This window comes from Macrobrachium nipponense, chromosome 47 (assembly GCF_015104395.2).
Source record: "Macrobrachium nipponense isolate FS-2020 chromosome 47, ASM1510439v2, whole genome shotgun sequence".
Lineage (NCBI taxonomy): Eukaryota > Metazoa > Arthropoda > Malacostraca > Decapoda > Palaemonidae > Macrobrachium > Macrobrachium nipponense.
Genome location: NC_087222.1, coordinates 33,955,130 through 33,968,122, shown reverse-complemented (window position 1 = coordinate 33,968,122; position 12,993 = coordinate 33,955,130). Strand labels below are relative to the sequence as shown.

The 12,993-nt window shown below is 42.3% G+C and overlaps 1 protein-coding gene across 6 annotated transcripts in view; it reads left to right on the top strand.

The window, feature by feature from the left end:
* Window positions 1-11,444, top strand: part of LOC135204859 (nephrin-like) — a 15,637-nt gene extending 4,193 nt beyond the window's left edge. Inside the window, exons 2-17 of one of the 6 annotated variants that reach the window (XR_010312351.1) lie at window positions 787-919; window positions 1,564-1,778; window positions 3,193-3,318; window positions 3,884-4,090; window positions 4,329-4,477; window positions 5,408-5,555; window positions 5,826-5,956; window positions 6,083-6,236; window positions 6,398-6,557; window positions 6,762-6,898; window positions 7,107-7,219; window positions 7,406-7,601; window positions 7,743-8,051; window positions 8,573-8,694; window positions 9,649-9,782; window positions 10,152-10,289. Coding sequence is in view for 3 of the 6 variants with exons in the window: in XM_064235079.1 (XP_064091149.1) it covers window positions 787-919; window positions 1,564-1,778; window positions 3,193-3,318; window positions 3,884-4,090; window positions 4,329-4,477; window positions 5,408-5,555; window positions 5,826-5,956; window positions 6,083-6,236; window positions 6,398-6,557; window positions 6,762-6,898; window positions 7,107-7,219; window positions 7,406-7,601; window positions 7,743-8,051; window positions 8,570-8,694; window positions 9,645-9,782; window positions 10,152-10,778 (3,068 nt within the window). In the remaining 3 variants the exon portion in view is untranslated. Of the gene's footprint in view, window positions 1-786; window positions 920-1,563; window positions 1,779-3,192; window positions 3,319-3,883; window positions 4,091-4,328; window positions 4,478-5,407; window positions 5,556-5,825; window positions 5,957-6,082; window positions 6,237-6,397; window positions 6,558-6,761; window positions 6,899-7,106; window positions 7,220-7,405; window positions 7,602-7,742; window positions 8,052-8,569; window positions 8,695-9,644; window positions 9,783-10,151 lie in introns of all 6 variants that reach the window. The other 5 variants (XR_010312350.1, XM_064235080.1, XM_064235081.1 and 2 more) reach the window with 5 other exon arrangements.
* Window positions 11,445-12,993: the final 1,549 nt, after the last annotated feature.

The following is a 12,993-nucleotide window of genomic DNA, read 5'->3' as shown; positions in this document are numbered from 1 at the left end:
GTCTTTGTTTACATTCGTCTTTGGAATCGAAATTTGTCTCTGTTTCATAAACAAGTCTTGGAAATGTATAATTTGATGTATATATATTCATAAGCAAAGATTTCTATTGATAAAGAGATGTTAATTACGATAATATTCACGAGAATGACGAATATGTAAAGTGGTTATAGGTCTAACGTTGCTGCTTTTCGTTCGCTTGCCCTTCCTCTTCTCTCGTCTTTCTGGAAGATGCTGAAAACGAATCTGGCGCTTTACCTTCAAATATTCGTTAATTATATCAGACAAAATGGCTTCGGGCATTCGATAATTATACTGAAAAAGATTATCCTCTGGCTTTTAACGCCCCAGAAGCTGAAAAAAGAGCGGTTCCGTTGGCAGGTTCGTCTGCGTTGGCCACGAACTTCTCCCGTCTCTCTGGAAGATGCTGAAAACGAACTTAGCGCTTTACAGTTAAATATTCGTTAATTATATCAGAAAAATGGCCTTGGGTATTCGATAATTACACTGAAGGAGATTATTCCGTGGCTTTTAGCGTCCCAGAAGTTGGAAAAAGAGCCGTTCCGTTGCGAAGGTTCGTCTGCGTTGCCCACGAAACGTCCGTCCAAAATTTTGAATATCGATCAATTCTTGTTTGCAGAGCATGGCGTATACCGTTCTTTTATTAATTGATTCATTCGTTTATTTATCTGTTTATTTATATATCTATTTATGTATTTATTGACGCCCTCCTTTATCTTCTTCCCAATAAATTGATTAAAACAAAAAAAAATCCTTCTTCTTCTTCAGTCGAAGTGTCGAGCGTCAGCGTCGTGGAGGGGGAGGAGGCCGCCCTTCCGTGCGATCTCAGATCGCCGAGTCCCGGTGACACCGTGCAGATCATCCTCTGGATCAAGGAAGGACTGCACACGCCCCTGTACAGGTAGTATCCTTTAGGATGATGAGGAGAGAAAAGGGCGGAAAGATGTATTAGTAGAACTTTAGGATGAGTGGGGATTACACACTAATTAGGTTTCCTTAGGGTACGTCGATAGGATATGTAACGGCTCACCGCTGCCAGTCTCAATAACTCCATTTCTCTGCTATGATTATTATTATTATTATTATTAAATTCTCAAACAGCTTCACATCCTTAAGTAATAAATTACTTTTCTATGATTTAGGTCTAGTGATTATCAAGACTGGTATCCATAAAGTGAGCCTACCCAACGAAGGTTTAGGTTAAAAGCAAGAGATAAGAGCATTAACTCACAGGAACAATTAAACTGTCCTTGTCCACATTGAAATTTAATAAGCTTATCATATTTATCCCGAAAATGTAAAATTGCATTAGGAAAAATGTATGACAGGCATCCTTAGGCCTAGTTCTAATTAACCCTCAAATATGACAACAGAGATTATATATCTGTTAGATTTTTTCCCTTGAAAAATTTATTTAGGACCAATTCTTCTAAAGATGGATGGGTCCACTTCTGAATTTAGTGTCTGTGTGCTTGTGCATGCTCCTAAAAACACGACGTGAGACTAATCCCGCGTAATGTGTCTGTCCACACCCGTCTCCCAAAGCTACGACTACCGTGAACTCCTGAGGGGACGCCCGAGGGAAACGAAGCCAGACGCTAACTCCACCCTGTCCCGGAAGACCAACTTCAGGACGGACAGGTCCCCGGCTGCCCTGATCATCGAAGACGCGGACGCCGAGGACAGCGGGATCTACAGATGCCGGGTCGACTTCTTGCATTCGCCCACCCTGAATTACAGGGTCAACTTGACGGTTTATGGTGAGTCGTCTACAGCATAGAAAACTCTATTCATTCCTGGGTACCATTGCATTGAAAATTCTCATAAATGGCCATTGTTCTCATAGCGAATTTAGGGTTTGTGGCCAATATAGCACTGACGCTGATAAGGCCTACAGCCTGCGTAACATGGTAACATACTCATAGAGTGATGTCGCTTCAATAGCCCAGACTTCCAGCTCTGCTGCTTATTTAGAGACCACCATATCAAGATTCCAGATGACAACTATACCTAGTTTACACTAGTGATCTTTTTTTATCACAGTCTTCCCAGATAAATTCAAAAGTATTCCCAGCTTATCTGGTCTTGTGATACATATCTGGTATGGAGTTTGTAGCATCAGTGGACCAAAGCCCTTGTCCATTACATTGTCAATGTTATATACTCCAACTAATATGGGTTGATCACATTAGTGCTTTAGCTCTTGGTATATTATCTGTATTTATTGCACTTTTGCAGTCTTTTCTATCAAGAATATGGCTCAACATAAAACAACTTCTCTCATTATAGAAAGGAAAACTATACTGCTCTTCGGAATCTGTCTCCTGATGGAATGAAGAGATACCATGAGCCTATCTATGTATACCACAGTGCATCTGAATCAAGCGTCTTACCATTTTCTGACCTTATGCATTAACCAGCATTTTTGCATGCAGGGCTTCACCTGACCGATAACTGCCTAAAATGACATAAGCTGTGTTAACTTTTAGGATATTGTACCTGACGGAACCTGCAGATGAAGTAGCTTTGCTGATTTCCTTGATATTCACGTAATTCTTCCTTTAAGATACCCATTACCCACTGGAAAAATATTAACGCTGCAGTTATTCTATGCCATACCAGATCAGGAGGACTGAAAACTTCCTTAAGTTACACTAATTTTGAAAGCGGGAACTGTGCGCTGTTGTCTTCTCTCTGATTGCTGACACAGCAAACCTAAGATGCACCTCTTTTCCGATCTGGTGATTGGTTACTCATTCATTCTGTGTGATTTGGGATATTGTTTAGGCCTATTTATCTTCCCACTCTTCCTTCTATGTCCTAAAATCTACAGGAACCAACTCTCACCCCAGCTTTGCTAAAAGTTTGATTTTCATTAACAAGTCTAATTGAAGTTCATTGGTAACTAAAGACATCAGCCATGACATGGAACCATATTTAACCGTCTCAGATTCTCGTCGTTCAGTCTAAGCCTGTTTTTCCAGAATGGATTCTAGTCCATGGACCAAGCCATATTTTGGTGTTTATTGAATTTCTTATGAGCAGTTTAAGACATTTATAACTGGAAGGCTTTTCATAACAACCTAGAATCTCCCATTTCCCCCCCCCCTAAAAGAAAAAAAAAAAGACTTCTGGTATCAAGGACCACTTCTTAATTATTCTCCATTGTTTCAGTTCCACCGACGGAGGTGAGGATCAGCTGGCGAGCTGAGAACTTGACTCTCATCCAGGCGAGTGGAAACGAAGTAGGGCCCTTCCAGGAATTGTCTCGACCGACCCTCGTCTGCAGTAACGATGATGGTGAGTCCTCCTTTTGTGTCTGTCTTATCCCTGAGAAATGAGCGAGTCTCTGTCTCTGTCTCTCTCAGTGTTCAGTAGGAGAAGGAAAAGAAAAGAATATCAGTTGGCTTTCAATTTGTCTTTTGCGACGTGCGTTTTGGAAAGTACTAATCCATCTTTTGATCATGTTGTTGATTAAATATTCAGCTTAAAAGCATCAAGTGTAACAAATAATAATAGATCGATAGTGACCCCTTTTGCCTAGGAAAGAATGTGATGTTATCTTAAATTCATTCGGTATGGAGATACTACTTTCTGATGGATCTTCTACATACGTGCAATAAAATATTTTAGAGCGTCAAAACCGGCGTACATACTAAGCACCTCAGTCGCCTGGCTGCTATATAGGGAAATTGTGAATAGACAATGAAAGGGAAAGGAAGATTCATAATTCTTAAAATAGACTCACTTTCCCTTAGTAAAAATCATCTCTGTGTTTTTTGTAGAATATCTGCTTAAAACTTCACATTTCCTCAGGTCAGTCTGTTTCCCAAAGTGCTACATCTCTTGTTTACGTCACCCTCAGGTTGGCCGCCTCCCTCCATCCTCTGGTACGAAGGCAGCCAGATGCTGGACGACTCGTATTTCTTCCGCAACGACAGAGGGACGGTGGAGAACGAGCTGGCCTTCGACCCCCTGACGCGAGACGACCTCGGCCGTAACCTGACTTGCATCGTGTCCAACACCAACAAAACGCGACCGGCGGCCAAGTCGGTTTCCGTCACTCTGAAACGTAAAGTATAGCTTTGTCGCTTGCTAAATAGTGTCCTTTTGGTCCTCTTGCAATATTCCTTTTTGGTATGGAAGTATGGAAGTTGAATTGTGTCTGATGAGATATTTTAAAAATAAACAAGAACAAGTTCATAATATAATCCAGCTTCGAATTCTGAGCACAGCATCCTCCAGCAATCACTCGAGAGAGTTAGAAATACCAATTACTTTGGCTAAATACTTCTATATTTTCTCTTCAGTGCGTATCATGGGCGTGAGAGTCAAGAACCTTGGCACCCTATGGGCAGGGGAGGAAGCGAAAGCGGAGTGCCAAATCTGGGGGTCACGGCCACCTCCCGTCGTCCTGTGGTGGCTCGGGTCCCAAATGTTCCACCCTACGGAAACTAAGGTACGAGTTGGTTAGCCTACATACTTCTTGACCTAGGAAGTTTCGTTCGTTTCATATTGTGTCGGATTTCTCCTCCAGCATTATTCTTTATGGTATTTTCTGTAAATTCGCTTATGTTCCCAAGAAAATATAGCTGTTTATTAAAGTTCTTCCGTCGCCAACTTTGATACTTACCATACAGAACATACTACATGTTTCCACCTGCTCTGTGAAGGGGACAAGATTAGTTGAAAGTTTCCTCTTAGTGGCTTGCTCAATCTCAAGATGGTCTCGGCATCTCAGGGATTGGTTTTATTTACCAGATTTTACGCTGATTGTCCTCTATTCTTGAAGCATAACAATTCTTGGATGAAGCACATCAAGAGTAACATTACTGAGGCCTTTTTTGTTTGATTTTTTAGCATTGTGGTTGCTAATTTCTGAGATAATTATCTGTACAGAAAGTAATGTCAAGTGATGAACAGGATTGTTGGTCTTGCACTTATGAAACAGATTTTTGGTTAACCAATCCTGAAATAAACTTCTTGTCATTTCTAAGAAAACATTTACCTTTCTCATCTCTCTGAAGATGACTGGAGTGACTGACCACTCAAAACAAATAAAATATTTTCTCATTCAACCCAGAAAGGTAGCTACTTCCTTTTGGTGTGGAAATGGTCTCTTTGATTTTGATCACAGCAAAAATTAAATCAAAGATTCCGCACATGAATTCCACCTCAGGCAAGGAATTATCTTTCCTTCCTTAATGTAGAAGTAAATATTCAATCAGTCCATTTTCATTTCAGACAGAAATAAACTCTGCTATCTCAAATAATCCTTTTCACCCAATTCAAACAATTCTGTTCACTCAGTCCACAAATGAGACTTTCAATAACCAGGATTCAGTCAAACCATAACAAACCTTCTTCTTACAATTTTCTCTGAGGACAGCACCTGGACAATGAGCAGAACGTGACGCTCTCCATTCTGGACTTCTACCCGAAGGCTGTAGACGATGGGGCGATGCTCATATGTCAGGCCACCAACGAAATGCTCCCAGATCAGGCGGTGCAGGATTCCACGATCCTTGCCGTGAATTGTGAGTATTGTTTTTCTCTTGTTTCCGTCATCCTTTGAGATTTGTTTTGCTTTTGCGATGATGCTCAATGCTGTTTTGTTCACTGGGTTCCTATGTCGCTCAAGTAGTGTACTGCAAGCTTCTCTCCCGTTAAAGAAAAGAACATAATGGGGAAAAACAGTTGTGTTTTTCTCTTCCTGTGTCAGTCTCGTACTAAAAAAACACACTGAGAGAGACAATCAGACAGGGAACATCATCAGTGTCTCATTCCTTCCCCCCCATCCCCGACAGACATGCCCGTAGTCAACGTCCACTTAGGGAGGTCCATCGACCCGGAAAAGATCAAGGAAGGGGACGACATCTATTTCGAATGCTCCGTCGCTTCGAAGCCTCCAGCCATCAACGTCGTCTGGAAGCACGACGTAAGATTTTGATTGTCGGTATTTTTAGTTTGAATCATTGCTTCTATGTGTGTTGATTGCTTCGCCTCTCTGATACCTGTATTTTGTCACGAGCTGAAGTGAATATATCCTTGTTATTCTCTGAAGGGGGCGGCGCTCAAACCTGGACCCGGACTGATCCTGTCCAACGTGTCACTCGTGGTCCAGGGAGTCACCAGAGCACGTGGGGGCAACTACACGTGTCATGCCACCAACGTAAGAGGCACCTCTGTCTCTCGGCCCCTGCACCTTGATGTCAAATGTGAGGACTGTGTAGATAAGATGTGTGTTTTCTGTGATGTTATATGAGTTTTCATAATTAGTAGTGAATAATTGTAAATTTTAAGTCCCAACCCTCAGGGCCAATTATGCACTGCCCCCGAGAAGCTCTCTGACAATTCTCCCGACCTTCTTCACCCGTAGACACGCCCGTCTGCGCCACGGAGCGGAGGCAGCAGCAGCACTCGGTGGGCAAGGAAGAAAACGCTGAGATCTCCTGCAAGGTCGATGCCAACCCCAAGGAAGTCAGCTTCAGGTGGACATTCAACAACACCGCTGAGGCGATAGATGTTCCGCAGGGCAGGTCTGCTTTCTCGGGTGTTATCGTTACTATTGTGTTGCCGTTGTGACTGTGGATTTTATCGTTGCTATAACTGATCATTGATCTGAGCAGAGAATTGGAGTTTCTGGTAGTTAGTCAAGAGTGAATTGCCATAGCAGGCATGTCTAAAAAGGACACAGGACTAGAAACCTCATCTTGAATCTTGTCTGCTTCATATATCCCAAGGTTTGGCGTCGTAGGCACCGAATCCCGTGTGAATTACACTCCTATGAATGAGCTCGACTACGGGACGCTTCTGTGCTGGGCTAACAACTCCATAGGTGTGCAACAGCATCCGTGCGTCTTTCAGATAGTAGCCGCAGGTAAGAGTTCGTCTGTCTCTGGTTGCATGTGTGTCCTTAACACCGTTTCTCACGAAGAATCTCAAATACCTGCACTTATGACTGACATGAGCACATAACTGACTGTTTTCTTCAAATCTACGTTGATCCAACTCTTGCCCACCTACTTTAAGAGGCAAATATCTGATAACAAGATGATCGTTATACTCCCGCTGATTTTCCTCCAAAGGGAAGCCGGATCCTCCCCACAACTGCCGCGTATTCGACGTCACGATCAGCTCCCTGCAGGTCAACTGTCTGCCGGGCGATGACGGAGGCCTCCAGCAGACATTCATGCTTCAGGTGAGCGAGGCTCTTGCAATATTAGCCCATCTGCTATCTGTTTTATTTACTCAAAATCCTAACATGCACATTCCTGGCGTACTAGGTGACGATTAAACCCAAAAATACTGAAAGTCTACTTTTTTCCTGATACAGGGAAACAATGATTCCTTGGTACTGACATACCCTTTCCCGTCCTCCCCTCAGGTATACAAAGTGGGCTCGACGGTGCCCGTTGAGGAGGTGACCCACTCCTTCCCCTCCTTCAGCGTCCGAGGCCTGACACCCGCGACGTCCTACAGGATTGCTCTGGCTGCCCTTAACGAAAAAGGCGCCTCCAGAATGATGGAACTGAACGCCTACACCCTGAAAGTGATGGAGAGCCTCGAGGAAACCAGTGCAGGTCGGTCAACTGGAAGATTACGTCATCAGCCAAATCTGCAGTTTGTGATATTCGTGTGCATATATACATATGCCTATAGTCCATTATGTCTGTATACATGCGCGTATGATTTACACATAACGTCTGCCATACATTTTTAAGCAGAGCCAACGCGCGACAGAGACCGAGGCCCGAGCATACCTTTGGCAGTGCTCATCGGGGCAGTGGTGGTGTTCGTCCCGGTCGTCATAGCTTCCATCGTCCTGGTTTGGCTGAAGGTCCGCCGCAGCGCCGTCCCCCCCGACGAGGGCAGCAGGAACGTCATTGGCTGCGACAGCGGGAGCGAAGTGGACGCCAACACCCACTCCAGCCACAGCAGGGATCCCACGGCGTCATCGGATTTCGCCGCCCTGTCCGACATCGTCACCATTCCGGAGGGTTCCAATCCAGACGTTGTTCTGATAGGCGACCGTGAGTCTGTTTTTGTTTTTTGAGTATTGAGAGCTGTTGCAAAGGAAAAGCATCTCTATCCTCCACCTACTACTACTACTACTGCTACTAATACCACTACCGCTAATGTCTTTCCATCACAGATCTGTCTAGAAATAAAATTTATTGTATAAAGGGAGCTTCTTGAGGGAGCTGTTTCATAGGATAATCCTTTCTATTAATACCAATACTGTGGTATGATTCCTATTCGTTGTTCTTTTGTTGTCATGAGCGTTGTCAGATTAGGGCTTAATATCATTATTTACTTACCGTTACAGCTAAAAAATTCCGGTACTTTAAGGTCAGGAGATGTCTGCATCTTCATCTTATCATGATGATAAATATCTCAGTTTCAAAATGAACAGCATAGCCTGAGTGTAAGTAGTAGGTTTCGTGTAAGAGCGAACAATGAATATTAGCCCTAATAATGTCACTTCCTAAATTTTATGACATGGTAGCATCTTTATTCAAAAATAGTCATAGCATCATTCGGTCTACAGCAGCTCCACCCTGGAGGGGGCAGACCGGAGATATATCCACCATCTCCTCGCCACCTTATTTGACAATGGATAGCGAGAAAAGATATTCAGCCTCAAACGCCAGGGTGACATCGGCCACGTCTTCGGTGGGTAAATTTCAACGGCCATCTTTTTTAATTAGGTCTCGATGTATGTCAGCGCATTGGCTTTATAAAAAATTATAGGTGCTATGGTTGCAGTTTGTGTTTGCCATAAGGTGCATCAAATAGCGATAGTTTGAAAGAGCCTTTTTCCAATGAGGAAGAGTAAGAGAGCATGGGGCCAAGTAGAAATCAGGATATATGATGGGGGGAAACATGGTAGCGGCCGATTTGTTGCGTTATTTTAGACTGGGAGAAATAGGTGACGGTAGGGTAGGATAGTGAGATCAAGCGAAGGGGAGAAGGTAGCAGTGTTACCACAATGATGTGAGAGTGGATAAGGGTCACTGAATTAAACAGGATAGCTAGGACAACTCTGCTTAATGCTGATGAGAAAGGGGCATGTGTTGAGATATTAGTCTGTAAATTATTCTTGGAGCACAAAAGTTAGAATGAGCGAGAACTTAAGACTAGCTATACTCTGTTTATTTCCATCTGTCCACCTGCCTGTGGTGTTTGCGTATGGTAAGACTGAGTCCCGGGCTTTAGAGTTACATTCAGCTTGCACTCAACAATAATAATATCCTATTTCGAATATTAATGGTGTAATTCGCATACAGTAAATTATTAAAACACTTTTCAGTTGCAAATGTACACCCAAATATCTTTTTATTTACATAAAACTTAGACATAGCGTAACTATTTAAAGCCCAGGACGCAGTGTTACCATGTGCGACCACCACTGGCGGATGGACAGATGGAAGAAAACGGAGTATAGTTCAGTTTTGTGATTGGGAGTGAATGTGGAACTGCTGGGAGAGAGAACAAAGAGGGAGACCAAGATAGATTGATAAGAACTGAAATAACCAGAATATTCTTTCGTTGAATGTCTGAAAATACCTACAGCGAGAAATGTTGTCAAACGCAATGTCCCTTCTCTGTCTCTTGCACGAAAGGAAGGTGGGGCGCAATACAAGCAGGTCGTGAACCAAGAACATTCCTACAGTTATCCGGAGGCCTCTGGCAACCTACATAAACCAGGGAAAATGGTCTCCGAAGTGCCTTATTTCATCGATTCCGACAACCTCCAACAGGTAAGTCCCGCGGAGCGTATGTGGGACTACTTTCATCTTTGAACTGACAAGAATTTGTGCGAATTTCAAGTTCAGTTGAGCCATATAGACACCCAAATTAAAATTGTGTTGAGAGTGCTCCCCTTTCTCACCCATAAGTTTTAATTTTGTTTTGCGTACCTATCCTGTATATACAGTACAGTGTGTTGTGCTCTAGGATGAAAAAATTTACAGTACTGTATTGATAATATACCATACTGCACTTAAATAAGCATGAAGAGTACAGTAACCAACTTACAATCAACATACAAAGAGCCGTCTGAAATGTAGCTCTCTCGTAAGTAGGGTTGTGTCTGTACCTTCATCATCACCTTACTCTTTTCCCTGCAGGTAAAGAGAACACCCACCAGGTCACCAGCTCTCCAGAGGTATGAGGCTAACCTCCTCCACTTCGCCTCAACCATCGAGCTAAACGACCCTAAGAGGTCTTCTGTAGCACCCAACGGGGAGCGAAAGGAGGCGTGCCCTTGTGGTGGGCGAGGCCCTGGACAAAGCTTCCCACACATACTCCCAGCTCATCAGGGGTCCTTACCGAAACCTGCTGCCACCGGCAGCTCAAACTCGTCCCACTGCTGCTGCGGCGTCCACAGGCCCTACGAAGACGGGGCCTGGAAGCAGGGTGTTACTGGAGTCCAGACCCTGCCCAGGAAGGGCTCTGCGAAATTGTTTGCTCAATGCGGAGGCTTGGCGTCCGGCCAGCAGCAGCTGCCGGCTTCCGCACAGTCCTTCGGGAAGTCCGCAGAGGACGTCTCCCGGATTCCCGGAGCTTCCTCCGGAGCGTTCTCCTCGCAATCCGGGATGCCCCAGAACAGGCCGGGGGGCTACCAGACGGCGTCGCTCAGCCGCAGGAGGGAGCAGCGATCCACGGAGGCCGTAGATGCTCAGTCGACTCAGCAGTTGCTGAAGTCAGCGCCAGCCGAGTGGCCTTGGAAGCATAAAAGAGAGAGCGCCGTTTGAGGAGGTGGATTTTGAAGCGTTGCGCTACCATGTTTTTACACCATTTTTGTCTCGTCTGCAGATAGCAGAGCTGAACTTTGTAAAAAAAAAAGAGAGAAGAAAGACAGTTTAAGAATGCATAATGAATTTTGTAAGATAAGAAAATAAGACAATTTAAGAATGCATATCTCAGTGTAGGACTACCATTGTTGACTCTGTCCCGTTTGTATGTGCGTGTATGTGTGTATGTGCTCACACACACAAAGAAAACTGGCCATATAATGTACGTATTTCATGTGAGTCTTACGTGTATAATTATCTGTGATTATGTATATGTGTATATACAAATATTCTCCATTTTATATGTCACATTTACCCTGTTAATTTGATTTGTAATTCACCTTTTTAACACGTTTATTTAATGTTTATATGAGAATCCATCTTTGAGTTGTGATTATAATATCCGCCATCTTGGTTATACACCAGAATTCCTCTCCAGCTATGGAAAGACTTTGATTTTTTTCTTTTATTACAAAAGAACGGGAACTGTATATCCGTTCAAAATTGTATAGCTGTAACTTAAACTGTATACCTTTACGCACTTTTCCATACGGATTCATCGTCGTGATGTGATAGTTTCTATGTGATTTTTCAAATAAAAAAGACTTTGGAAATAAAAATGTTGGAAACGTGAGAGAAGTTTTTTTCATCATTTATCAACAACTTCAACTTATATTTCATATTAATTACGTCAGTTCACCAGTTCAGTCCATATTAAACAATTAGACGCAACAACCCTACAGTTCACGTGACTATCGGGCTAAACGACAGTTTAATTAAACTTACACGGAACCAGTGACCTAGAATAAGGGAGAATCCAATATACTGATGTCTACCATTAAAAAGATTTCCGTTTTCTATAATGTAGATCTATAGAAAACTACTCTATATTCGGGACGTTTTAGTTTATATAATCGCTACTATTTTTCGGGGCTGATCCAATGGGAGAGACGCCCCAACCCCTACCCCACCAGGGCAGGTCAGGTCATGGTACGTGATCCTATTGAGGTAAAATTAAGGAGATTTATCTCAGAAATACAGAGCGCACCAGACGGCAATATGCGGTTAAGCCTATAAGCCTATGTACATATACCTGTATCCTATAGATGGCTTATATAGGCTATAGGCAAACAATAGATTACATCTATTTGATATACAATTAAGGCAAAGCTCTCCCTTCTATCGCTTCCTTATATAGGAGTTTATAGAGGAAAACATAGGTCTATATAGGTCTGCTTGTGCTTATGAGGTAGAGCACTGTCATCCTATAAACTTCTATATACTTTTTTTGCAAGTGTAATGAAGAATTTATTGAAGAATACACCTTATTTTTCCTTTATCTTATTCTACATATGTAGCCCAGTTTGCAAATGCAACCAGATGGATAATGCATAATATGTAATATATTGCCCACATAACCACACGATTGCTTTTATGATGATGTGAGAAATTTATCTTTAACGTATTTTATTCATCGATTGATTATTTATTTATTTATTTATTTATTTATTTATTTATTTATTTATTTATTTATTTATTTATTTATTTATTTATTTATTTGTTTGTTTGTTTATTATTATATGCTGAAAGCGTCTCAGCCCCGAATATGACGTCACAAAACCCGCGAACCCTTCGATAGCGAACCAACTCTCTTCCACCTACCTAATTTCTCATAAAGTTCCTTCGCATATATCGCCGATCATCGAGAATTACAACGAAAGAAAAGCAACTCAAATCACATTTTCAAGAAGTACATTAAATAAGGATTAAGATCATGCAAGAAGATGGCGATTCAACGTTTTTTTTAATGAGGAAAAAGAAGCGAATGTTGCAAGTTGACGGAGCGATCTCACATGGCGGCCATTAAACCTACGAGATTCAAGTAGTCTTCTCGGGTCATTTTGAAGGAATATTCGCATTGTCACCCTCATTCAATGAACACAGGAGCGGCGACGCCAAAGTGAGTCCCAAATATGTATATTGTATATGGAATATGACGTAAAATTCATTTTTTTAACAAAATAAAAATGAGAAACTACTGGATTTTCATGTCTGAACGATCTGGAATTTTTTTTTAAAATTTATTTTATTATATACAATATATTCTTTTTGTAGCTACCTGGAAAATATATCATCAGATATGAAAGTTACAATTTTGATAATACACGACGGCCCG